At 37.0% G+C, this 26,851-nt stretch overlaps 1 protein-coding gene across 1 annotated transcript in view; it reads left to right on the plus strand.

The window, feature by feature from the left end:
• GUCY1A2 (guanylate cyclase 1 soluble subunit alpha 2) overlaps nucleotides 1-26,822 on the plus strand; it is a 161,434-nt gene extending 134,612 nt beyond the window's left edge. Inside the window, exons 7-8 of the mRNA XM_075050423.1 lie at nucleotides 11,253-11,407; nucleotides 22,703-26,822. Of these exons, the coding sequence (XP_074906524.1) occupies nucleotides 11,253-11,407; nucleotides 22,703-22,910 (363 nt within the window). The 3' untranslated portion in view covers nucleotides 22,911-26,822. The remainder of the gene's footprint in view (nucleotides 1-11,252; nucleotides 11,408-22,702) is intronic.
• Nucleotides 26,823-26,851: the final 29 nt, after the last annotated feature.

The raw sequence follows: 26,851 nt of genomic DNA on the forward strand, positions 1-26,851 counted from the left end.
CATTAACACCTTGTAGATATTTGTAGATGATTATCATGTTTTCCCTATTGAGTAATACTTAGCCAAGCTGTGACTATTTATGGGGGTTTTACTTTTCTTCCTTAAACAAATCCTTTCAAGGGTCTGAACAGATTGTTGATCTTTTCAGAAATCACTCCTGTTGACAGCACCTAGGTTCTAACTTAATATTCTTGGTGCGGTTGAACTAGAATTCTGTAGGAAGAAACTATTTAGAGTGTCATAAGATGTTCATAGCCCCAAATTACTTTTTTTATGTGACCAGATTGCATGTTAACTCAAGCTCATTTTGGTCTTCACTCAGGAGACCTTACACAGGATTTTCCAATTTTCTTTCTTGAATTGTGTATTTTTAGTTTGGAGTATTTTTCTAGATGCATTCAGTTTGTGTGATCAGCTAACTTCAAATGTGTGTTGTTTATTATAGATCATTAACAAACACAGTAAATAAAATTCAGCATAATTTATTTTTATTTACTAGGCGCAAGTACAAGTGAGATGAAGTTCAAGTATATTTCATCTACTTTATTTCATTTATCCACTAATTTCAACTCAAGTTAAATACAAATAAAAATTATTAAATTGACATGATTTAATCTTCACAAAACTACAGCTAGAGTCTCTGAAATGTCTAGTGATTTCTTTCTCTCCAACAATTTTCCCTTAATTTATTAAGGCTAAAAGATAGAATTTGAAGCAATAATATCAAGAATAATTTTCTTTTTTTTCTCCTATAGATAATCATAGCTATATTTAGCTTTCCAGTGTCATTTCTGTTGTTTCCTGATTTTAAAAGAACTATTATTTTATTAGTAAGGTTGGTATCTAACTTGTTTGCTTGTGTTGGCTGCATGCTCTCCACAGATGACCTACTAAATAAATACTATCTTACAAAAAAGTCCATATCAATGTCAGAAATTTTAATGGTTATTTTAACAAACCCATTAATGTAAAGATCACTCTCTACTCATCCTTTTTTCCTCTGTTTTTCTTCTGTGGGGATAACATTTATTTTAGGTGATTCAAATGGTTGCTGCTTCTTTCTGCTTTTCTCACATTGGCTTGATTATATATCACTGTCCCATTCTGAAGGTATGGAAGGGGGAATGAGAGTCAGATAGTCCTTTACAATCATCTGATGAAAGTTGAATTAATTTTTAAAGAAAAATATGGGAGTTTTTTGGTTAGCAATTTAAGGGAGAAGGATTGTCAAGTTGGTTGCTCTTTTTCTTTGTGGGAGAATTTGTATATTTTACTCCTGTTTTTCAGTGACACCAGTTACAAATATGACATATATGTAGGGTATGAAAAATATGGTGCACCAGAGAATAAAGGGACTCCTTCCATGAAAACACATCTTGCATGCATTTGGGAGGAAAGGAGTAAAGAATGGGACTAAAAGGTAAAGGAGTTGTTAGCTCTTGTCAGCAAAGGTTGAACCAAGAGAGATGGCTTTGGATGAAGAAGTTGACTGGAAAAGTTCCAGATAAAGCACAATCAGACAAGAGCAACAGCAGGAAAGAAGCAAGTGATGATAATGCTGGATAAGCAAAATCCAAGGCTAGGTATCTGTGTGCTTCAGCTGCCAAATTCACCCAATTAGCGGTGTTAAAGGTTGGCTGGGTAGCAGTGACAAACAATGACGTTATAGATATGCCATGCTATCATCTGCTACTGCATCCAAAACTAAATTAGTGTTTAACTTGTCTAGTGATTTTCAAAAGAAAGTGCAAGGATAATTGAGGCTTAAAGTCTCCTTGTCTTTCTTTTTTGGTCTTTCTTGCTCACACAAATAAAAGCAGAAATATGCTTTTATTTGTGTATATGTTTGTGGATTATAGAAAAATAAATTAGCTGATAAAAGCTTGTGAAGATGGGCAGAGGTAATCTTAACTAAGTGTATTAACATGTTTGAATTTTGGAATTTGCAAAACTAATAATATGTATAAAAGGAATTATTATAATATATGTATTATGATTGGGATTTTTTACAGAATGTACAAGCTAAAATCACATATATGTGTTCCCATGATTTGTTCTTTATCAGTGTGTCTCTGATGGGGAGGGGATGAGTGTGAGACACAGAGGAAGAGACCACTGAATGAAGTGAAGGAAAGTCATTAGACATGGAAATCTTTGCTTCCCCTAAGTGATTCACCTTCATCTGAGAGCAATTTGTCTCCATCTGTTTGGATTTGTCATGTTCTTGACATCATCAAGTCTTCATTTGCTCATTGCTTTGAAAATAAGGTTGAACTCTTTCTAGTCATGAAAACACTGGAACATTCAAATTTATCCTAAATATTCTCTTAAAATTGCAGTGCAGTTAACAATTTTATCTGAAGCAGTTGAAACAAACAATAAAATAGTATCACGTTTCCATTCATGGCACATCTGACATGCAATAATCATCAGATATTGCTTGTAGATTTGCAGCTTAAATCTAGGAATAGAAGATGTTACATTTTACATGAGTTACAGAGTGATTTTGTCATTGATTTCATTAACCGTGAAGATTTTCAGTGAAGATAACAGAGCTGTACAAAATACTCTCTGAGTTCTGATGCTAGCTTTTGTTATACTTCTTTTGTGGTCTCAAGGAAGTTTGATTGACTTGCTGAAGTGCTGGCTATACATGAGTCTGTTCTGCTAAAATCCTCAGTTCAGTGCAAAACAGCACCCTTTCTCTTTATGCTCATTCTGTTCGTTGTATGAAATAGTTTTTCTCAACTCAGTGGATTTGCCTGTCTGAAAGACTTAAAAAAAATCATTATATGTGAATGTGTGTTTTGATTTTACTGAGGGGGAAATTCACTTTCCCTGCATAAATTGGAAGTTCTGTGATGGTGAAGTACAAAGGCCAATAAGGAGTGTTAATAAACCCCTTCCCAATTATAGCCAAGGTGAAGTCTTAGTCTCTTGTTTACAGGATCCACACAATCACAGAGCCTCTTTTCTCTTTGTATGCAATTGCCATTGCCTGTTAGGCTAATCATTACCTGCCAGCTCTGAAGACTTGCTCCAGGCTTAAGAGGAAGGTAAATTCTACAAAAATTATTGTCATCATCTAGCTCTTATGTTGTCTTGCATTAAGTCTATAGAAATTGAAGTTCTTAAAAATGAACTGGAGGACAAGCGAAGGAACACAGCATCATTATCATTTTAGTGATGAGTGAGATGTGCAAGGATGGTCTAATACTGTGAGCTGTTCTAACATTGGAACGTATATGGTATATATCTGTACACCCCAGCTCTCACATTGAAACTTTCTGTGCTTTACAAACTAATTTATTCTTTAGTTAAGCATGAGAGAGAGGGTCATGTTGCACATTTAGTATTTAAATTTCTATGATGATGGCAGTGCCCAAAGTTTCTTCACTAGGAAGCAAACTATTTTTTAGCTATTATAACTTGCAACACTAAGCATTCCTTATGCACAGCTTGGGATGTTATTAGCCTTTTATCTTTCCATGTGGTCATTCCTTCATTTACTGTATTTCAAAAGAGGGCACATGTTGACTTCTTTCTGGTATTTGTCTATATTTAATTGGATACATTGTTTGTTAGATTGAGAGGTGCTAAAGGAACTAGTCTCTCCACTTTCCCCAACTTATGAACATGCATATTTGCAAAACCTGGCCCATTGATGTTTTTGTCATGTCTGTGTCCATATGGAGGAGGGGGGGGTTAATCAATTTTTTATCTTGATTATGTTTACCTTGGTGCTGATTGCAAGAAGCAGGGGGATCCAGTAGAAACTACACACTTAAAATGTATCTCCAGTTTGTGCAAAAATTATTAAAACATCTTGCAGTGGTAAAGGCTTAAATGACATAGGCAACAATTTAGGTCTCTTTAACAGTGTACAAGTCTTTGGAAAGAATCTTGATACAGATGCATCATTAGTGTACATAGGCTAGATAAGGTTGCTTCTATTAGTAAAACTGTAGGATTCTTATACGTCAATGGTTTATGTAGATTTTAAAGTTGTTATGCAGCAGATCCTTGTTGATTAGTTCCAGGCTCTTCCCAAAGCAGATCAACATGAATTTCATCTATGCATAAAAGCACATACTATGATCAAAAGACAAAGCATGACTTTTCCATTGAAAGGTCATTTCATTTAACAATTTCAAAGAATGCAGGCTAGATTCAAAGAACATTATGTTAAAATATCTGAAAAAATTTCTGCTGTTCTACAAATAGAATGATCTTCTGACAGCGTCCTGTCCATCAACACCTGTTTCTTTGATCCTTTATGCACAGAAGTGTAGCTCATTTTATGCAAAAAAAGATGAAAGTGTGTCAACTTTTCCAATCTGAGTGTTGGCTTCATCTCACTTATCTTTAGCATGAGGTGTCTAAGCTAAACTTACCATTAACTGTCCCTCTTTGTTCCACCGAGAGTTAGACACCTTCGGGAGTGATTGATCCAGCCCCTCCTAGGTACCAGTTGTGGAATGTGAAGAATTGCAGCCTTGAGGTTATTTACCTCCTTGGTTTAGAAGGAGTCTAGAAATCTAACTTAAATGAGCTGCCTGACTTCCAGGTGGTTGAAATTAAGTGAAATCTACCTTAAATGACTAAATTAGCAAAAGTATTGAAGACTGTTTCTTAAGGTTAAAACCCTTACACCCGACTTTTTTTTTTTAGCATACAGTTTTTTTGTTCCCTTAAATATTTTGAGCATGTGTCATTTATCCTTGTTAAAATATCACCCAATCCGTTCAGTATATGTCATATGATGGCACTGTGAGACAAAGATGTCCTCCTACACTAAGGATCAAACAGAACTTTCTGATGAATTTTTTTTCTTTTTTGGGTGTCAGTGGAGAGGAGCCTGGGAAAAATCCTCCAGTGCTATGTGGGCTTTCTTGAATGATTAGCTCTTTTTTAAGTGCCTGAACACACAGATTCACATAGTAATTAAATTCCTGCTGTGGAAATTACTATTCAAAGAAAACAATAAAAATGTTTTTTATTAAACACTATATCAGCAATGAAATGCAACATTTTATTGGTGAGGGAGAAGCAGCTTATGAAGAAGCACATTAACATTAATGTCTCTTCTTTGGAATCTTAGGGGAAGGGATATAGGACTTATTTTTCTGTTCAGCAACTCTAAAATTCTCATTTACATGGTTTTTACTCCTCCCCAGTAAATAATTTCAGATCAGGAGTTTTCTTACAGATGACCCACATCCTCTTCTAACCTAGACCCTGAGCAGTGCCATAGTGAATTCACATGATGCCTCAGGACAGAATTTGGCCAAAAAAACCTTGCCCTAGTATAAACTTTCCTTTGGTGTTAGAACTAATGAGGCCCCAAAACTAGTCTGAATCTTTGGTTTTGATTTTTACTTCATCTAATTCTACTTTGTACTGCTAATGAAGACTCACAGGGGTATAATTTTTCATCATAGGGTATGAAATATAGAATCATGGAGTAAAGGAAGTTGGAAAGAACCTCTGGATGTCATCTAATCCAACCACTATTCAAAGCAGGGCTAACTTAGATAATAGTGGAAGAACTTAAGGGGAAAGAGAAAAAGAATTTCATCCTTCAAGTCTGGGGCTTCTTTATGTAGAAATGCTTCATAGCACCTTGTTCCACATGCAGGAGAGATGACTGTAGGCCAAGACCATAGTTCAGGGTTGTACATATGCAATGTGCATCACATTGATTATAATTTAATTGTATGTCTTTTACACAAACCACATGATTGCTTTACACAATAACTATATTAAATGGATTTATTGATCCCAAGGAATTCAATCTCTGTTAGTTTATTATTGTATTTTTCTTTGACCTTGTATCATTTTCTCTGGCTTTTGCTTCAGACAGGTTGAATAATTCTAAGTCTATGAGTAAGAAATCTCGGAAATTTTCATTAGAAAAAAGCTAAGTGTTCATTTTTCCAAATGTTGTTCAAACATCGGGGAAATATATCCTGTAGTTTAGTTCTATAGAACACCTTGTGAAATTCAAAATGATCTAAATTTTCCTCTGAGCAGGTCTGTTTCTTGGCAACAATTCTGTAGTGAGCTGTACTGTCATATGTCCCTTTCCAGAAAGACACTGTGATATTTATAAATCTATCTAAGAATACAGATAACCCACACACTAAAACATATGTCAGGGCATAGCTGTCAGTCCTGTCAACTTGCAGTTCTTTGAAGGAGCAGAAAGGCGCATTGACTCACCAATGTATGGCCCTGATTTTAGACCTCTGAGATCTGTAGAGTCTATTTTGCATTAATATATTTTACAAATAAATGTCCTTGTGTAAGGCACATGTTGAGATTTAGAGATATCACTGTTGTAGAAGATGCTACAAAATATCAGATCAGATATAACTTCTTAGGAATTTGGCACATTCTGTTTGAAAAGATCTGGCAATGCATCATGGACTAATAGCTAAGATACTCTGGGAGAGGTGATTTTTTCCTTTCTGAAGGACACTGCAAGGACAGAAGGCATAAGGTCCTTACTGAAACACAGAGTATCCCTCGGTATGTTAGGGCAGAAAGTGAGGAGTGCTTTATTTGTCTGAGAAATGATAGTTTACGGATATCCACATATATTATTGAAAGATGTTGTAAGTCCTGATCCAGCAGAACACTTCCTATTTGTTTAAATGCTTTGTTGGCTTGGGACATCCATGTGCCTGTAAGTATTGCCATACAGCTACTGGCCTCGTATCAGCCCTAAGCTCTGCTACCAGCTCAGCACAAAGTCTTGAGCAGCTGCCAGTCAGTCACATTATTAAGGCTTGAAATGCTCCAGGCTGGCTGAGTCGAGGGTTACTTCTGCCCATGGTTGCTTTCCAAACTGTGTCACGTACTTCCCAGCCTGCCCTCACTTCTTCAGTTCAGTGTCTGTGTAAGGCAGGCAGTTCTGTGAAAATGAATTTTGAGTCCTTCTGGATGCAGTTAACCTGTGAGGCAATCTGAGACTTCTCTTTCTAGCATGGGAGTATGTTTTTCAGAGTGTGAGAACTGTTTATTAAGGTCCCTCTCTGTGTGTGCGGTGGGAAGAATGTGTACAGCTACCACTCCCATGAAATATTATTGTAGTTCATATTTGAGGAGGAACAGTGAACAACAAACACCTTTACTCTACAGAAAGGATTTCTTTTGGCTCAGGAAATCCCTGAACTAAAAATTACTAAAAATGAGCAGGTATTTTTGCCCTGTGCTTATCACAAGACAGTTTACATGTACCTTTGGTTTGAATTGGAAAGTCTGCTTGCTTGTTATAACATCAACTGCTCTTTACTGGCCAACAAAAAGAAAGGTACCCACAGACTCTTTCCTTTCAATACTGTCCACAAAGAGCTGCTTCTTTTCAATTCAGAAGTCATTCTTCGCTGTCATGTCCTTATGCAATTCTTCCTGCTGTTGCCTGTCAGGGAAGATGTCTCTGATGTCTCCTTTCTCTTCTTCTGAATTAAGCACAGGTCATGCTTTTTAAAATAGATTTGTATAAGCCCTTAACCAACCAAGACTGCAGATACTTCTGCTAAGCACCCTGTACATAAGAAGCTCGAAGAATAATTAAAAAAGCAGTTAATTTTCCTTTCAGGAATCATTACAGCTTGAACCATTGATTTGTGGTCTAATTAATAAAGGAAGTATTTTTAAGTCTCATAATGCAATGTCTCAGTTTTGACTGAAGGGAAATATGGGTTTTAATGTGTTCTATTGGTTTTCAACATGCAGACATATACTGGTCAGAAATTTTAGATTTGAGGAGGTTTTCTGAAATGTTCTTGTGGAGACAAGTACTACTTCTCAGACTATAGAGTGGTGTCTTTCCATTTGCATTTTAATGTCAGAGTTTTTTTCCTGGAAAATTATGCAGGGAAATGAGGAGAGGGAAAGGAGAACACATTTTTCAAAAGGGTTTCAAAAGAGAAAAAGCTCAAGAGCTTTGAACATAAAGCAAATAACTGGATTTGCTTATTGTGAACATACTGATTAACAGAAAACCAAAATATTTTTATGCTTATCATCCCTGTTCCTGTTTGTTCTTGACTTTTCTCTCTCAGTCCAGCCTGGACTATCAGTTCTCATTGATACCACTTCTGGCACATTTCCCCATCAGAGGATGACCATAGCTCCAGTGCTCCTTATCTTTGCTTATGAACTTTCTTTATCTATCACTATTATACAAAACCACTGTCCTTCCCATCACTCAGGTATTAGCCACTCTTGCTCCCTGTGCCTTACCCTGTAGGCAGTATCCAAATACTGCTACATTTTCTTTAGAGTTTATGGAAGCTTCTTTTCCTTTCCACATAGCTATGTTTTTCCTCTTGTCCTCCATTGATCAATGCAGGATGCTTTTCGTTTACGCCTCTGACACCTCAGCTTTTCTCTACCTCACTATTACCACAGCTGCTGCAAAGATCAAATTAATTAATCTTTCTTCTCCCTGTCATTTTCCACTTTAAATCTTTCTATTGCAGCCAGTTCAAGTTGGTCCTCTTTATCTAAAAGGCCTCTCACAGGTCTCTCGCTCTTTTTCACACCTGTTCATGTTTCATTCCCCATTGTGCCTTCCAATATTCCCCTCCAGAAATATCTTTTGCGTTTGTCCATCTCTTCACTGTTCCTTAATTATGGGGGTCTGGTATTTTCTCGGGGTTTTTTTCAGGGCTGTCTTCTCTTTGTGATAGTTTCCAAAGAGTTACCTTGCCGTTTGTATGCATAATGCCTCTGAACTTTCGGTCTCAGTTATATGCTGCCCTTTTAACATTAGCCAAATAATTAAGGACAGATAAAGGAGCAGTCAGTACAGATGAAGAGCATGCATTTTATTAAAAATGCTCAATTTAAGTATAAGATAGTTCATATATGTATAATGTATATTACACGTATATTTAAAGGACATAAATGAATAAATAGAGTTATGATAGACAAATAATGCATCGTAGTGTTGCCACCTAATTTGCATTTCATATGTTATTAATAATCTTTAATGGTAACTGTTCTGGGAAAGCACTGATAAGGGCTGCATATACAATATAGCTTGGGAACTATAACTACATAACTTCCCAAGCAAGTTTTGCATATATTGCAAAAGTGACTTTTAATTTCTTAGTGCATTTTTTGCTACCAGATTTTCCTTCCACTCTAATGTATACTCTCATTTCCACTTTCCAACAGCAAAACAAAGCTAGTGCTTTTTCTTATAGTTTCAATCTGGCTTTCACATTTGATTAAATGCACCCTAGAAGAGGTCACAGCAAGTGGTTTCTGATTCTTCAATAACTGTGCAGAGTAGTATTGGAACAAATAGGTAGCATGAGCCCTGTTCTTAAAATTGTGTACAAAATAACTAATCCTTTTCCCATCTCACAAAACCAAGACATTGTAAGTTCATTATTTATTGAAAGCTGACAGCATAATTGCTGTTGTGTAAGCAAGACTTTCTGCTTATAATCTTTTGCTGACAGCAGGTACTGACCTCACTAATACGCAGAAGGGCTGTTTTCTCACTTCTTGACTGCAGGAGCACTTTTTTCACTGGAAGTGAACAATGAAGTTTAAATGTATGTTGTGGCAAAAGCAGGAAATCTTCATGCCAAATATGACCAAAATAATGTAGGTGTGATAGGTTTGCGCAGATGTTCACAGCCAAAGCAAGTTTGTGGGTGCTTCCCAGCCCAATAGGGTAAGAGTCTTCAAAGGATTTCAGTAGCTGCCTTCCAAACTGTAGTAAAGGTTTGAAAGCTCAATCAAATTTGAGTGCTATTTATTCACAGATTATTTTTTTTAAAAAATCCTAGTCTGTAATTAACAGCATTATTGTGAAGATTGAAGGTTTTATGTTGCCTGTGAAAATGTTGTAATCAGTATCACATTGAATGCAGAACGACATGTTCTTAAGTTACCCATGGGCTTAGTGTATAGCAGATATAATGCTATACCCATTGTCTGTGACATATAAGAGACCAACAAAATGAAAAGGGTGCTTAGCTGCATGGTAAAAGTCTTGGACACATGGGAAGAACTATAGTCACTGAAATAATGTGGGGTCCCATGAGTTCGTAGAACTTCATGGACACCAAGGTTATAAAATGCTGGCATTTGTCTTAACATAAAAAAGTGCTAACAATGATTTTTTATTTGTATTTGAGTAAATATATATTGTGTTATTAAAAAATAGGGATTGACAGACAAAAGCACAGTGTGATAACTGTGAATTGAGTAAGTCAAAGGACCATACTGAGTATAGTATTAGTTAAGTGACTCATTCAGACACCATCAGACCCTCTGGTTTAGTAGCTGCTATTTATTTTCTTCATGTTATCTCTTGTTTTGCAGCAGTCCAGTTCCTATGAGTAAGAGTATTCTCAGAAGATATAAATATTTTCTTTTCATTTTTTAATGTAATAAAGTTAACAACAGAAAAAGACTTTCCTATTTGTAAAAATTATTTTCTTGGCAAACACGATTGCTAAAATGTATGCAGAATAAATCTCTGTTTGATTATTCACTCTGAAAGAAACTTATATGTTGACTCCAAGCTTTACAGATCAACGTAATCGCCACATCTCAGTTACATGGGATGATTGCTAGAATAGTCACATGGATTTTTTTTTTTATTTGCTGGGGATTTATTCCTCCTTATTTTGAGGGGATACAATTATTTTTAAAATCATTGGTGCCTTAATCTTCAGCATCTTCACTGGTGTAGTATCTCTCAAGTCTGACAAAGTGAGAAAGACCTTAGACCTTGAGAAGTTTAGAAGGAAAAAAACACAAAGAAGATAAAAGCACCATATTCATTCACTCCACTTTATTACTCTTTGCCAGTTTGAGAAAATTTGGGTCTTACTTTAAAGCCTGTGTTAGAAGTGGTGCCAAAAATAACCCTCTGTAATGTATCTATTTGTGTAATTTAATGGCTGATATTCAGTAACTCTTGGTGATCCCATCCTATTCTGTTCATGATCCCTGTTTTGACTGTTGTAGTCTCCAGCAAACATGCACAAAAGAAGAAAATAGTTTTAGTAAAAAGATAACCACTTTTTTGTTCTTTTTTTAACTGCATCTGATTTACACTAGAGGAGTGGGAGAGCCTGTTTTCTTCCAGTTCACTCTTTATTCTTTGGTTTATTATTTCTTTGAAAGGGTTGCTGTGACTGGCTTGTAAATAAGTGTTAATGACATTATCATGGGAAGCACAAGAGAGACAGGCTGACATGGATCTCATGTTTTTCCAGATGAGGATAGGCATTCACTCAGGATCGGTGCTGGCCGGCGTCGTTGGTGTAAGAATGCCACGTTATTGTCTCTTTGGGAACAATGTCACCCTTGCAAGCAAGTTCGAGTCAGGAAGTCACCCACGCCGCATCAATGTCAGTCCAACCACATACCAGTAAGTTCTCTTAGCCTTTTCATTCTGTTTTCATTTCAGCATGTTTTGAGTTTGATCTTGTAACATGTTCTGTCCTCAACACATGAACTTTAACAGAAAGTCGGCAGGGCACCAAGCCAACTGGAAAGAGTTGTTGCATGGGACTGTCAGTCTTGCATTTGTAGGTTTGCATCAGAATGCACAAAGAAGTCAGGCAGTGGAAGGCAAGGAAGCACAACAGGAGGTCCAACCATTCCTGCCTAAAATAACATGTAACAGAAGAAATGGGAGATGTCTCCCAAAGCACCGTAATTTTATGCGCTATTACATCATTAGGCTAAGGACTTCGGTTCCACCTGCTAGACACAGTTTGTGGAGAGAAGCATATTCCCATTGGCTCAGAAGAAAGTCTTTAATTTTGCCAGTGAGGCCAAGCTTTGAAAGAGTTTTTATGCTTTCTTGAAGACAAAATTTCTTGTATAGCACTGTAAAAAGATGCTTGATAGAAGCATTTTCTTAATGTAGGAAAAAAGATTGAAAGTGGCAAAGCATTATCCCAAGCTCTTTGAAGAAATTATGCAAATGGAGAAGGCTTGATTAAATCTGGTTATGAGGAACAGCTCCTAAATAAAAAAGGTGTTCCTTATTGTTCAAATTTGACAGCTTGATTATTAGAATTTCTGCTGCTTAAATTAATACTGATGTATTCACTTTTTGGCAGGAGATCTCGATCTTACTCTTTTTCCAGTGTTCTGTATCTGCAGTAATTTTCTGAAGTACGGTTTTGCTCAGGTTTTGGGACTGTTTCTCTGTGGTAAATCTGTATGCAATTGCTCAAACAATACTGCTTTTCTTTCTTTTTTTCTTTATACAGAACTGTGAATCTCAATATTTATTTTTTCCCCATAACTATCTATGTAAATTAAAGTTTTAAATGGAATTTCTTCATCCAAAAATTTAAGCATCTGATATGCTAAAATATAAATCAGTCAGAAATTAAAGTTAAAAGTAATTAAAACCAGTGAATAAAATTATATTCTTCTGAACAGCCCATTCACTCATGATCAGATTTGCAAAATGGAGCAAGTGTAGCTAATTGAACAAGAGGCAGAAAAACTGAATAGACTTCTGATCATAAAGTGAACAGAAGCAGATTCATACAATTGTCTGGTAACATGCAAGAGAAACAGACCCAACCTACTATTGGGTATAGAAAATCTGTTCATTTAAATAAAAATAAATTCAATAAATATATAGGAAATTGCTGTTTGGAACTTGGTGTCACTTGAAAAGAAATTGTCTTTGGGACCTTCCAGATACAGTGTTCTAGTGGCTTTGCTCCCTGGTCTTCTACTGTGGGTAGGAGAAACCCTCTAAGATGTTATTTGAAAAGTGAACACAAGATTGTTCACCAGTTGTGTCCCAGTTTTGAAAACATAATCAGTAGCAGGGCCTTTGGTGTTAATTTTATACAAATGGAGGTAAGTGATTCTGGCAAAAAGTGACCAAGGCCCTATGACAGGGACCTGAACTTTCCTTGTACAGGAACAGTTCTTACAAAGGGATGTTCTCCAGCCTGAGAATGTCTTCAAGATATTCTGAAAGTGCAGTCTGTCCTTTTTCAGAAGTGAGATCTTAGTGCTTCACAAATGTGGTTCAGGGGTGTGATTCCACTCAGGCCTATGGTGTTGTTCAAGTTTGTGTCCCTGAGAGCAGAAATTGGTGAGCTAGAGTGTTACATATTTTAAGAAAAATACAGTTGGAAATATAAGTAGTGAGTATTTGTGGGGCCAGTGATGTACGAAACTCTTTTCTTGGCATGCTGAAGCCAGATTTACTTTTCGAGTACCAGTGCCAGTTCTATTGGGTTTGGTTATGAGAGTGATATGGCACCTCCTCTGTGAGACAACAGATTTGTGGTTATTGTTGAGCAACCTGATCTAGTTGAAGAAGTCTCTGCTGATGGCAGGGAGGTTTGACTAGATGACCTCCAAAGGTCCCTTCCAACCCAAACCATTCTATGATTCTATGACTGTATGTTTTCTTTTCATCATATTGCTGGTAAAAAGTCTGTTCTGAAAGCCAGTTTGAGGGCTTGTATATGGAATTTGTTAGAAATCTGTGGTTTTGTGCTGCCCTTTATTTGACTGTACATCGTAGCACAGAGAAGAGAGCTTCTGTTTGTCTGTGTCTCCCCTCTACCTGGCTGCCATTGGTCATACCATACCGTACCAAGTCCAATGTGAGTAACCTGGGTTTGGAGAGCATTCTTACTAAGACCTAGCTAGCGTAATGTGAGTCAGAGTTTCTCACCGTCTGTGTCCTCCAGGTTCTATCAAAGGGGGAGCTACATTTTTTTTCACTTCCCTTTAATCCTAGAAATCTGGTAGGAATAGGACCATTTGTTTCAGGATGGTCAAACTTTTACTTTATATGATCATCATGTCTGGGCTTATCTTCCAGAAAGTTACAAATTTAGACTGTTACTTTCAAAAAGGGAAGCTGGTAGAAAAGTGACTGACGATGCAGTAATACTATAACATAAAATTACAAAACAAAACACAACACAATAAAATACAGAACTATTGATATTTATCTGCATTATTGTACTATGTAAAAAATCTGCTGTTATGTCCTGAACAAATTCAGTGCTCGATTCAGAGAACTTTAAGTGCAAGTAACAGGCTAGACATATGGTTACAGGTAAAGTAGAAATGGCAAGAAAATATATGTTTGAATGAGGCACTTATCATTCAAGATGAATGGCTAAAAGTAATGATGAAAAGGCTAGGAATGAGTTTATTTTACATACTTCAGAAATTATATGAGAAAATAAAATGAATGTGCATGGGGCAACTTAGAAAGGCTATTTGATTGAAAACATGAGAACAGACAGGGGAGAAGTCAAGACATGACACTGCTGACACAGTGGCCAGGAGACACTTCAATTGCAAAATACTCTATAGGGCAGAATTATTCAGAGCTTCTGAAAGTGATCTAGGAGGTTTGAACATCATATACTGGTGCTATCCAAACAAACAAGTAGTGTTCTGATGCATCTGTATATAACTTTTCTTAAATATAATTTGCATGAGTATATAATTTGCTGTGTACAAGTGATTCATCGCAAACTAAAATGTCTTTATAGTTGACCTTATATTCCACCAAATGCTTCTATTTGATCACACTGTGCTGCTGTATACTCAGTTAATATTTTTATTATCTAAGAAGCAATGTTTTCCAAAGCAGATAATTATGCAATCAGTATGAAAATAACAGAATTTTCAATTAATTAAAACTACTGGCATTTATCATTACATGTTTGTGTCTACCATGCCCCCAATGAAAATTCTGATACAAGTTTTGTGCTTACAAAGCATGCAGATACTGGAAACACGTCTAATACTTATCACCTTTCATTTTACAGTACAGATTATGCATTACAAAGTGTCATCAACATTCAAATTATAATCACACTTCAGAATGCCTGTTATTGGTTTCAGACACTTCCCTGTGAGCCCATAATCTGCCTATGTAAGAATCAGAGTCTAAAATAATAAATATAAGATGTGGTGTTGCCTAGAAGCATCAGTGAACCTGGGGCAGCCTTGCTCCAGTTACACCTGACTGGGCAGAGCTTTGCGGTGTGAAACAGCACCTTTTACAAAGGTGACCTTTGAATCTCTTGGGGATAAGAACTCGCTTCTGTTCAAAATATCTTGTTCTCTTGACTCAACAGGTCTTTTGACTGAAGGATTACAGAGCCCCATTTGCTTTGAAACACTGAGCATTGTAAAATGAAAGCACTGGAACAGCACCAGTAAAACTTCCAGTGAAACATGTAGAAACTAGAGAGGGAGTAGAGGATCCTAGACTGGTCCCTGTTTAAACATGTGGCCAGGAAGGAATAGGAGAAGTATAACACATTCTCTGTTCCATTAGTAAACCAGCAAATCCAGCTCAAGGTTTATTTAATTCATCTACATTATCCTGAATTGAATAAAATTACCCTATTTTCAATACTCAGGAAGGAAGCATAATGAGATTTCTGAGTCTCTTCTTCAGCACAGAAGAGAGATTAAATATTTTTTAATTCTTTGTTTCAGCATTGAATAATGATGTTTATCAGATATTAATATAATATACCCACATTCATCCTGTTTCCCTAATAGTATTACAATGTAATGCCTTGGGATCTCTAAGCAGTTATCAGAAGCAGGTAAACATAATTGTTGCTATTTGTCAAGTAACTGCATTTAGAAATGAATTCTCTTTTTCCTGTTCTTTCTACCTATGGTCTTTTCCAGTGCGTATTTCCCTTGTGGAGAAGGTGCTTCTGGCATCAAGTGTTGGGTATAGATACTTTCCATTATCACATGCTGGGGAATACATCTGGGACCTGAGCTTAGGCAATGATGAATAGCCTATATCCCACATCCTTATCTGATTTAGGAGAGCAACCAAGAGTACCTCCTTACTGAGCTGGGTAAGGTCACTGCTGGTTCACCTGCCTAAATTGCCCCTCAGCCTTTAAAATTCATCAAAAACTGCAGATTTATCTAACAGAATGTTGCATGGAAGAAGTTTCACTTTTAGGTAATTAAGAAAGATGTATATACATCTGTCTCTATTGGGATTTTAAATTAGAATGATGCATTTGTATAAACTCCTTACAGATTTTTATTTTAATCAAATTCTTTTTCCTACCAGTTATTATCTATATTATTTTTCCTACAGGTTATATCTATATCTATGTCTGTATCTATATCTCTATCTTAATCTCCATCTATATCTACATCTGTATTTTCCTGCCTCATATGGACAAACAAATGGATTTGCTCTCCAAAAGCCTTTTCAGATTATTTTAAATCTTATTTCTGAGCATCCTTTAAAGCACTGTTTCTTTTTATATTGGTCAATTCACCATGTATGCTTTCATGAGACGTATTGGTGGACAGGCAATTTAGTGATGGACAGAAGGGGAACACAGCTTATACAAGGACACAAAAAATTATTGTTAGTCTAATTAAAAATGCACTGGTTTATTCTTGGTTTTCTGTTCCCAGTGTCATCTGTTTCCATGAGGCTGCAGTCCTGTAGCCACTGTGATTTGTGATTACAGTCCTGGGGCCTCTGCTGTCCACCCGTGCTTGTGCTTCATGACACTACATTTTTATTCAAGGTTCATAGGTAGCTCACTCTACACAGAATAACTCTGTATTAGATCACTGTTCATTAGTTAACAGTGTATTTTACACCACAGTTCCACACAGCTAAACTAAAGCTAAAACATATTTCGGCAATATTCATCTAACTACTAGACAACTGCTAAAACTACAAAAAGCTCAAGCCTAGACAAATCCAAACAAGTCCTGAGGCCAGCCCTGTTAGATCAATGCAAAGCCTGGGGCCTTCTACTAGTGATGGCACAATCCTATTCACTGACCATAATTCTCTAATGTCCCAAAGAGAGCAGAGACCCAGTATTCCTTCTGCTTAGGTGTGTGAGAAATAAAAGTATTAAAGGTCACTGTGCTGAGCTGCATGTGATATATAATATATTGCATTAAAAAATCATGGCTAGTCCTTTCATAATCTTATTATTATTACAATGGATCTGTATGAAGGAAAAACATCAATACACAGACTTCCATAGTTTGAAAAATAATATAGTGCAATGTGAAATGCATTGGATCCAGACATACTCAGGGTTTTTTCAGTCTCATGGTCTTTCTAGCATGTATAGAAACTGAGGGAGAAATTCAAAGTCACTAAAATTTAGAACCAAGTGCACTGATTTTTAGTGTTACAATAGCAAATTCATATCTTTATACAATGTATTTTATGAGCAACTACCAATATTTCTGATGCCTACCGTAATAATTTATCATCTGAATTCATATGGAAACAAATAAGCTGGCATATGTTATCAAACCAGATGCACAGCTAGTGAACTGACCAACACTTGTTGCTGCAGAGGAAGGGCTCAGCAATCCAGCAGGAGACAGTCTTCTGATAATCTGTTTGGGAAGCCATCAATTAAATTTTCCTAAATGTACCAATTAGTAGGTGGATGTGAACAAGGTTAACTATAGTTTTTATAGTTCTTTAAGAGTCAGGGCAAAAAGAACTTTTTCTTTTGTTGATAGCTATCCCTGTGAAAGGTAACATTTATGGAAGATCGACCTGGCTACTTTGCTTTTCTTGGTGCATACTATTTTTAGGAAGGCAGTGCGTATTCTCCTTTATTGTAGTGCATTGTATTTCTTTTAAAAATATTGTTCAACTTTTGGTCTACACAAAACAACTTTCCTAAAAGAAGTTTACATTGAAGTTCAGTTCTGAGTGGGTGCTTTTTTAACTCTGATTCAGCAAATTGCCAAACCCTATCCTAACATGACTTTTATTTAGGGTACATGGAAATTCATTATACAGAGGTTAAAATGTATATATATGAAAAAACAAAGCTGAATAAATATTTAGCTGTTGTTAATACCTTACTGGAATATTACATTCCTGTTACATAGATCACTGAAGCAGCAAATACTATAATTAGTGTCATATCTAATGAGATATGAACATGTGTTTGAACGTTATTATGTAATACATATTTTATATACATATATATATATCAGTTTATGGCACTTATTTCAGGAACTCTGATGTAAACTATATCCACTGTACATTTTGTGGAGGGCCTGAGGAAGACAGAGGGGAGCAAACCATGCAGGCAGGTGGAGATGCTGTACTTTGTTCTGGGGGGGCTGATACTCCTGAACTGCTCCTGCAGTCAGGGGACAGCAAGTGGCAAGCTTGGCAAGCAAGAGGAGGAGCCTGGCCGAGGACTGGCTGCATCACCACTGGGATCGCTTGCTTGCTTCTTACAGTCTGTTGACTCTGGAAGGATTTGGCCTGACTGCATGGCGTGAAGGTGGCTTTTAAGACAAGCCTGGTGTAAAGGGTGAGAGAAAAGACAGACCCCTGAGCACTACAAACTATGCAGTGTGCCAGGCTCCTGCAGCCAAACAAACCTGCTGGCATTTTCTGGGATTTGCAAAGTTTGCTGGGATGTGGCAACCTGTGCTAGCCATGTCCAGCAAGCACTAGTGATAGCAGTGAGGTGGAGGTTTCAGAGGTTTCCAGAGTCTGTATGGGCAATGTGTCCTCTGAAACTCTCATGGTGGAACTCAAAATATTAGAGCATGCTAAAGCTGGGCAAGTGCTTCCTCAGCACTGCTGTTTCTCAAAGCAGCTAGAGTTGAGTTAGCATATGTGGTAAACATTTATTCCTTTAGCTGTGGAAATACACTTCTCAAAGAAGATCATCTTTTGTGTTTCTGAAGGAGTTGCTCTTTCATATTTCCGAAAGAGTTGCTACTCTAGGCTGCTAAGTGGCTGCTCCCCTCACCATCTTATTCCTCCCTTTGGACAGATGCTTCAGTTTGTGATTGTGTCTTGTTTGGGAAAGAATGGAGCAAGTTAACCCACTTTTCACAAAAAAAAAAAAAAATATTTGCAGCCATCCTTCCTGCTGAGCCTGAGGGCAAGCAGAGGTACTTTTTTTGTGTGAGTATTAATTAATCTTCACAGCATCCAGTGATAAGTACAAAGGTCTGACATCTCTGAGAGATGGAGAGATAAAGAGGTGATATTTCTTTCCAATGGGCATGGAGAGAGTAAGAATCATTGTGGAAAGCATGCACTCAGCATAGAGGGCCTTGCAACAAATAATTCTGTAGTAACAAATCTTTGTTACTTCATTTTCTGAATATAGGAACCCACTGATACAGATGTGACTGTTTCTTGCCAAAATAGTTTGAAATATAAATACTCTGTCATTTCCTCTATGCAAAAAAGAGCTACAGCTTTTAAAAGCTGCTTTGAGGTTCCCACTAAGTATGATCCCAGTTTTCATTCACACACAGACCTCCTGACCTCAAAATGCTTTGTGTTTCCACTAGAAAATAACCACATTTTCTGTTTCCATACTGACACTTTTTTTTTTTAATGAAGGAACTGAAAATTAAAAAATAAATGGGATAATTCTCAGATACCATCTCTTTTTGTCTGAAAGCAACAGCATTTCACCAGGGAAGGGACAGAATAAGAATTTAAACAATTCTGGAAGCTGTCAAAGTTAATCAACTACAGATCAGTTTTTAAGAAATTCTTCCTCCACTGAAACATCAACAAAGACGACAAGCTGAGGGCAGACCTCAGTTCAATTTAGAGGAATGCTTGAGTAGCCTGACCATAACAATTTAAGCACTGAATTGTAAGTTGTATATCCAACCACTTGAGTGGAACCCAGAATTTTGAACCTGTGAATAATCTACTCTAAAAATGTCCTTTGCAATAGTTCTTTTAAGGGAAATACACAGAAGTGATGCAGGAAATACAGCTGAGAGAAATGCTTTGGAATGTTTTCAGACTAGTTGTTATATGCATAGTCCTGAACTGCAGAGGTTGTGTAACTTAATCTCTGTGACTATGGGACAATCTGGGGACATTTTATGTAGAGCTTCAGCTGCCATATAATTTCTTGAAGGTGAAGGATAGATTGTGCTCTCAGGACAGACTGTGCTCTCAGACTTTCTGAACAGGCAGTGTGACCTGGTCACAATAAAATGCTCTGAGAATGGTCCACAAGGTGAGACAAACAACCAGAACTGGGTGCCACCACCTAGGAAACCTTCCAGACCAGAAGGTTTTACACTGGCTCTTCCCCTGAGCCAGAGGGGAAATGCAAAAACTGATTGTCTGGCTTGGTCTTCCCCTCGCTGAGGATCTGCATTATGTATTCAGCTGCCTGGCAGAAATATGTTATGGGGTTCTTTGTACCTATGAAAAGGAAGACAAGAAACTTAGAAAGGGCTGTAGATCTGGGCCATGGCCATCAGCTGCTACTGTTTTCTTTTTAACATCACGAATGGCCTAAATACAGGAGGAAAGATTCCTGCAGAAAAATGTCCTCACTGCTAAGCACTGAGGATTAGCAGATAACTTACTTCTTTAATGTATATACAAAGCTATAAGAAATCAGAAGCAATTTCTGAACCATGAGCTCATTCTCAGCCTGGAAAGCCAAGTGTCAGGATCAATATATTTAAGGAATCTGAAGAACCTGTTCTTTAGGAGAATGCTAACAAGAGGACATTTTTGTCCTGATTAAAGTCTTTGTAATAGTATTATTACAAGAGCCAGCAAAAATTTTTTACAGTAGGATAGAATATGATCATAAGTACCTTCCATTAGCATTTGGTAAAGAAGGTTTCCTGCCGTGCTTGCTTGGGAGCTGAAATGTTATCCCAATAAAGGTCAGCTAGACAATTTCTGAGGGTGAGAAGGTGATTCAAAGAGTGCACCTAATACAGGGATGTGGAGTCTATCACAAGCCACAGCAGTGCATGAATTTCCAAAGGACTAATTGGTTAGTCACCCATCATTCCTGGAGCATTTCATTGCAACCAAGTTACAATTCACAAAACAAGTGAAAATAAAGCCTTTAATTAATAACTTGCACTTTTGTTCTATGAGGAAAATAGCGTGAAATATCAACTAAACTCAGTGCCAGCCCTGAACTGAATCAAAGAATATATACATTTTACAACTTCAAACTTGTATGACTGTCATTACAATTAGATAATGTTAGGCTCTGAGAAGGAAACCATTGATTTTTAGCAAGGCCAGATCCTCCATAGTGAATAGTCAGTTTGGAGAAGAATGATGCCAGCGAAAGCTTACAGATTTAGCTCAGAAAGTTCTAAGAGTTCAACTGTTGCTTGCAGAAATCTAGTCAGGGAAGCAATGAAGAGTTATTTCAGTGTATTAAGCGTGTAGTTTTAAAACACAAAATATTTACTGCAAGCATTGCAGAGATGAAAAGAGAGAAGCTTCTCTGTAGAGTCATCTGCAAACTCTCATGTAATTCAGAAAATATTATAGTTTATTGATCATAAAATTGGCAGTCTGGAAAATAGATTATGACATTCAAACTGCATGCTAAACAAAGACCACCACAGACATTCAAAGGCAAAAACATCATTGGATTTATAACCAACTGATTATTTAAAAGCTGGGAAGAAAATGCGTTTATATTTCAGTGAGCTCACACAAATTTTCTCAGCCAAAACTCATGAAAAATACTCAGTAAAGGAAGTGCCATAATGTGTGCTGAGAATCCTGGAAAACTCTCCTGGCAACAGGATTCATTCATTCATTTACTTCTCAAAAACCAGCTTTAGAGACATTAAATAAAGAACCTATTACAAAATCCACTGGAGCTAATAAAGTTCTTCCCACTGATGTTTTTGAGCTTCAAATTGATTGAGAGAAAGAATAAATATCTTGGGAGGTGAAAAGATGAAGACCGCTTTTCTATATCCAGCTGTGCTCAGAATTTACTATTACCTCAAAACTGTTCTTTTCAATGCTGGAAGGGACTGAATACCCCTAACTTAATTTACTGGAAACAAAATGTATAGAGTTATATTGGGGTTTTACAAGTCCAACTAGTTTCAGGGAAGATACTTGATAAAGAGGCCCTAAACTTTTAGATCTAGCCAGACAGAGAGTTCTTCACTATGGAAGAAGACGACAAATGGCAAAAGGCATTATAGTCAGGTCTGTGATGTACCACTTGTGTGGACATGCCTGGAGAATGGTTTCATGGCTCCTGTGAACCTATATCCCTTTTTGACCACAATCAGGTGACCCAGATTAAACCCATAGGTACTTTTGATGAATAGTGTCAGATTTGATTCTGTTTTTTGTTGAAGCTGGACATGCTGTATTTGAACCTAGTTTATGAAATACAACACTACTGAGTATGAGAAGGGCACAAACTGACCACCCTGCTTCCAACTGTGATTGCTCCCAAGCACTACCACCTTCATATCTACTTTCTGGCAGAAGACCTAGTGGTAGTCATCACTCTGAAATGTTAATTTCTGCAAAACTGGCCAGACTAGAGTGTTTTAAGTGAGCCAAATGATATGTTATGGGTAATGATCATTATGAATTTGGTTCCCTTTCTAGTACATGACTTTCTGAATACTGACACTGATTTTCAGAGAATGTGTTTATTTGGGCCATCTCTTCAGCTGATCTAGTCAACAGACCTCCTTGAAGTTGATGATGCTAAATTAACATACATCAGCTGAGGATCCTGGCTTAGGATTTTTTTAGATGTTACATAATACTTTTAACTCATTTTTTTATTTGGGACCACATAGGATCAATCTCTTCCAAAAAGATGTTTCTGGACTCTGTTTTACAGGTTTTTATATCCCTCTGTTTTGGTTTTTTTTTCCCTAGGCTTTTGAAAAAGGAAGAAAATTTTATTTTTATCCCTCGTTCCCGTGAAGAGCTTCCAGAAAACTTTCCAAAGGAAATTCCTGGGATCTGTTACTTCCTCGAAGTCAGAAGTAGTCAGAAGCCGCCAAAACCCTCCATCACGTCTGCCAGAGTGAGAAAGGTTTCTTACAACATTGGCACCATGTTCCTCCGGGAGACTAGCCTATGAGGCCTGCTGCAGATCAAAGACTCATCAAAAAAGCACAAGCCCAGAACTGGGTCATGGCAGGGGAGTTGGAGTTTCTTTCTATTTCACTGCCTTGTTCTGAACAAGCAGTAAAAGCTCCATGTAATGTCAGGCAATAATCATTTTAAAAGGTGGGTGACTGCTGTCAGTAAACAAAGTGGAGATAGGGAAACAAAAAACAACAAAAAACAAAGTACTTCCAGAGGAATTTCTTTCATAAACTTCAGTCTGGCCCCTCTATGACAAACAAAACCAAACCAAACAAAACAAAAAAAACAACTCTTAAATTAGAGGTTGGTTTTGTTTTGTGCAGAAAGGATGATGGTTCTCTGTAGATTTGCACCAGCTAAGCAGAATTGAGTCAGTTCTGATTATGCATTCCTACATTTAATGCGTTCTTCAGTAAGGTAATGATGTTTTTTAACTTTATGAACAAACATTTCATACATATACTGTAGACCTGTTTAACCTTCCTGGCAGGAGGAATTATAATTCAATACAAATATTGTAGGAATTTTACCTATTTTTATACATATTTCACTTTCTGGATAATTACATTCCACATACTGTAAGCTGAATGAGCTTAGATAGCTTTTCAGAAGAAGCTACTGTATATTTCATACATTCTACCTATCAAACCTTATTGTTATACAAGTGGGAAGAAGTCATTTTTTGACTTTTTTTGGCAACAAAAATATTGACATTTTACAGAAAAAACCACTTTGGTAAATCTCTTTACCTGATGTTTATGCTAAAGCTTTAGATGAGCATTGTCTTGCTTATATAAAATAATGTTCAGTATTTGTCCTACAGTGCTGTATGTCCAGTCCTTCCAGGACAATGCAAACAAAATGTAGAAGATCAATGTGTTGACAAGCAGAAAAGTTCTGCTCAGTGAGGCTTGTTTCCCACTAAATTATCAACCAAACTGATTTTTGACAGAAGTCCTGGAGTTTTTTAAAAAATTTGATCTTGTGAAAACTTATTCTAAGGAATTCCAGCAGACACTGGAAGCTCTCTGGGTACTGGTTTTCCACATTTTTTTAGTAGGACTTGTGCTTCTACTCCAGTTCGATTATTGAAAATCATATCTGTTATTAGTGATGCTTATCTAGAAATTTCCTCTATTGCTGGATTGGCTGAAAGATCCCCTGCTTTATCTAATGTAGACAGAAAAACCACTGAAAAGGGGTAGGCAATAGTTTCCCAGGTTTAATGCAAATGGCAGTTCAAGATTTAGATGAGTCCATGTCAATTTTTAAAAAAAGGCCAATTCTTTGCTGTTAAAAATTAATATAGCTTTTTTGTATTCAAGGGATCCAATTGTAACAAGATGTGGATCAGTCCCCTAACAGGCACATTTTCAGGCATTGTTTATTTCTCAGGTTTTCCTTTTCAAAAATAATGGCAGTCAGTTTTCCTTTGCAGGTGTACTCTTTTTAGGGTCATACTGAAGTAGGCTGATGTTGTTCTGCTCTTGCAAATTGTTAGTTAACAGTTGTGCAGTGATTCTGAAGTGGCTTAGCTTTACATGGGGCTGATCAAAGCTCACTGAAATCAAAGATAAGACTTTCAACAGCACTAGGGGAAGCTCTGCATTTCTACAATCCGGAGCAGAAATTAGAGTTTACTTATGGATTTAGTAGTCATAACTTGAGGCACATTTTGAAAATAAGTAAATAACTTTCACCACACATCCAGATTATTCAGTTAGATCTTTCTGTGGAGGGAATGGCAGTGCTGTGTTTCTCCCCTGTGACCAGTAGTGAGCATCGCACCACTAGCCTGTGCTGAACATGTTTCAGGCTTCCTTTCCATGAAGACTTTCTGGATGAGAAAGGACTATCTTGAACCTACACAGACTTCAGCATGTAAAGGACATCTGAAGTTATTATGTAGGGGTGTTGTTTTTCTTGTCTGAAGAGGGTAGATGCATGGGAATTAGCCCAAAAACTTACTTAAATGGAAATTCCCTCGCTTTCTAGAGGAACACTGATGTTAAAGATTTCTTCCTTTGATATTAAAGCATCCTTGGGATTGGAGGAGTTAATGTTTTATCTATCTTGATAAACAGCATCTGCAGCAATACTGCCTATCTGAAAAATGACTTAACAAGAAGTGTTTGAGCTTGAGGTTACAGAATTTCCATCCAAACTACGGATCTGAGAGTTTTCTGTGTAGGATGACAAGTTTTAGCCTATAGCCATTAGTTTGCACATACACAGGATGTACCATGTATTTTTTTCCTGGAAACACCAGTGAGACATGCAAGAATGATAAATGGAGCAAAGTTCATGTTTCACCACTGGAGGAGGAACATCACTTCCTAGCTAATAAAGCTGTGGTTTTGATGTCATTCCCTAGTACCCTAGAATGGAAATTTTTCAAATAGCTATCGATAGATTGAGATTTCATTCTGACTTCACTGGCACATCCTTATTGTTCAGTAGGTGCTGATGTCAGAGCACCAATGTCTCTGGCCAAACTCTTTTTTCTCTTTTCACTGCCTGTAGTCCTGTATGAAGAGAACAAACATAGAGGTTAAGACCAAAAGCTTGTAGCTCAATAACTTGTCTCTCACAGTTACCAATAAGAAATGTCTAGGTTAATTCCGTGGCTGATCTTGATAGATCTATGGAAACATTTTCATGAGAAGTGATGGATAAATGCTAATTCTACAAGCAAATTGGAGAAGCAATCTAAAAAATTTTGTATCACCATCCTCATCCTCTCAGAGACTGTTTATTCTATAAGGAAATTTATAATTGCAGAGATCAGTGCAAAACCTGAAAATTGGTGTTGGCATCACCATGGAGACAATGACAGTGTTTGCAAATATATAATCTAGATCCCCAAATTAGAATAGATTTACTGTATAAGAATATACAGTCTCTGCTTTTTATAAGCTTGTGTAAAGGTAATGTGTCCAGAACTTCAGCACTGATGCTAAGTATTGTGTTAATTGTTTCAGTGTAATGACAAGGGAAGTTAATAAAAAAGTGTGGACTCTCTAGGGACATTTTTCTATATCGGTGTGAGAAATGTGTAAAACAAATTTTCAACACTTTAACTTAGTAGTTGCATCTGTTGCCTTTAATATTAGGTTGCAAATTTATTTTGTTGGACACCTTTATGATGTGAAATTAAATTTATTATCAAGGTTGATGCCGTGAAGTCAATTAGGTGGTAGACAGACTCAACATTTCTTCAACAACACTTCCTTTTAGCAATACGCAAAACTTTCTCAGTTGCTTGGTGTTGTCTTCATAAATAAAAAGGTTCTCAGAGTTTTTGTACCTTGGGATGATGAGGTGAAGAGTTTAGAGGTGCTGAAATGGATGCAGAAATTACATAATATAGTTGGAATTTTCTTCTAGTATTTTCCTTTCTATAAAACAGATGATCTTTTGTTCCTCTGATTAAGAATTTACGTGCCTGTGTTTCTTCACATAGCTGCAAGTAGCAACATCTGCTGTCTTGAGCTTCTGTACAAAACAAATCCACCCTCTCTGAAGATAGAGGGAGGAGATCTACTGCATATTGCCTGTACAAGGCAAAGGAAGGATGATGTGAGGACGATAGCTGGCATCATCGGTCTCTTTGCAGCAAAGTTGTTCTGTGCAGCTTCCCTCTGCTCCAGGCTCAGGGGGACCAGAGACCATGGACTGACCACAGAGGCAGACTGGTGGGCAACTTCTTGTACAGAAGTCATGAGGCCTAAGTAAACAGAGGCAACAGCCATTCCCCCAGAGCACTTTTTACAGATCTTGTGTCAGATTTTTTTGTCTGCTTAAAGCTCCCTATCACACAGGCTCTTCTGTGATGCAGTGCATAGAGGTCAGGAACTCAGAGCAAGAAGGAAATAGTGATGGAAGTGGCAGAGTGGTAGATAAATTTTGTTCTACCATCACTCTGGTAATATC

The sequence above is a fragment of the Buteo buteo genome, chromosome 18, assembly GCF_964188355.1.
Source record: "Buteo buteo chromosome 18, bButBut1.hap1.1, whole genome shotgun sequence".
Classification (NCBI taxonomy): Eukaryota; Metazoa; Chordata; class Aves; order Accipitriformes; family Accipitridae; genus Buteo; species Buteo buteo.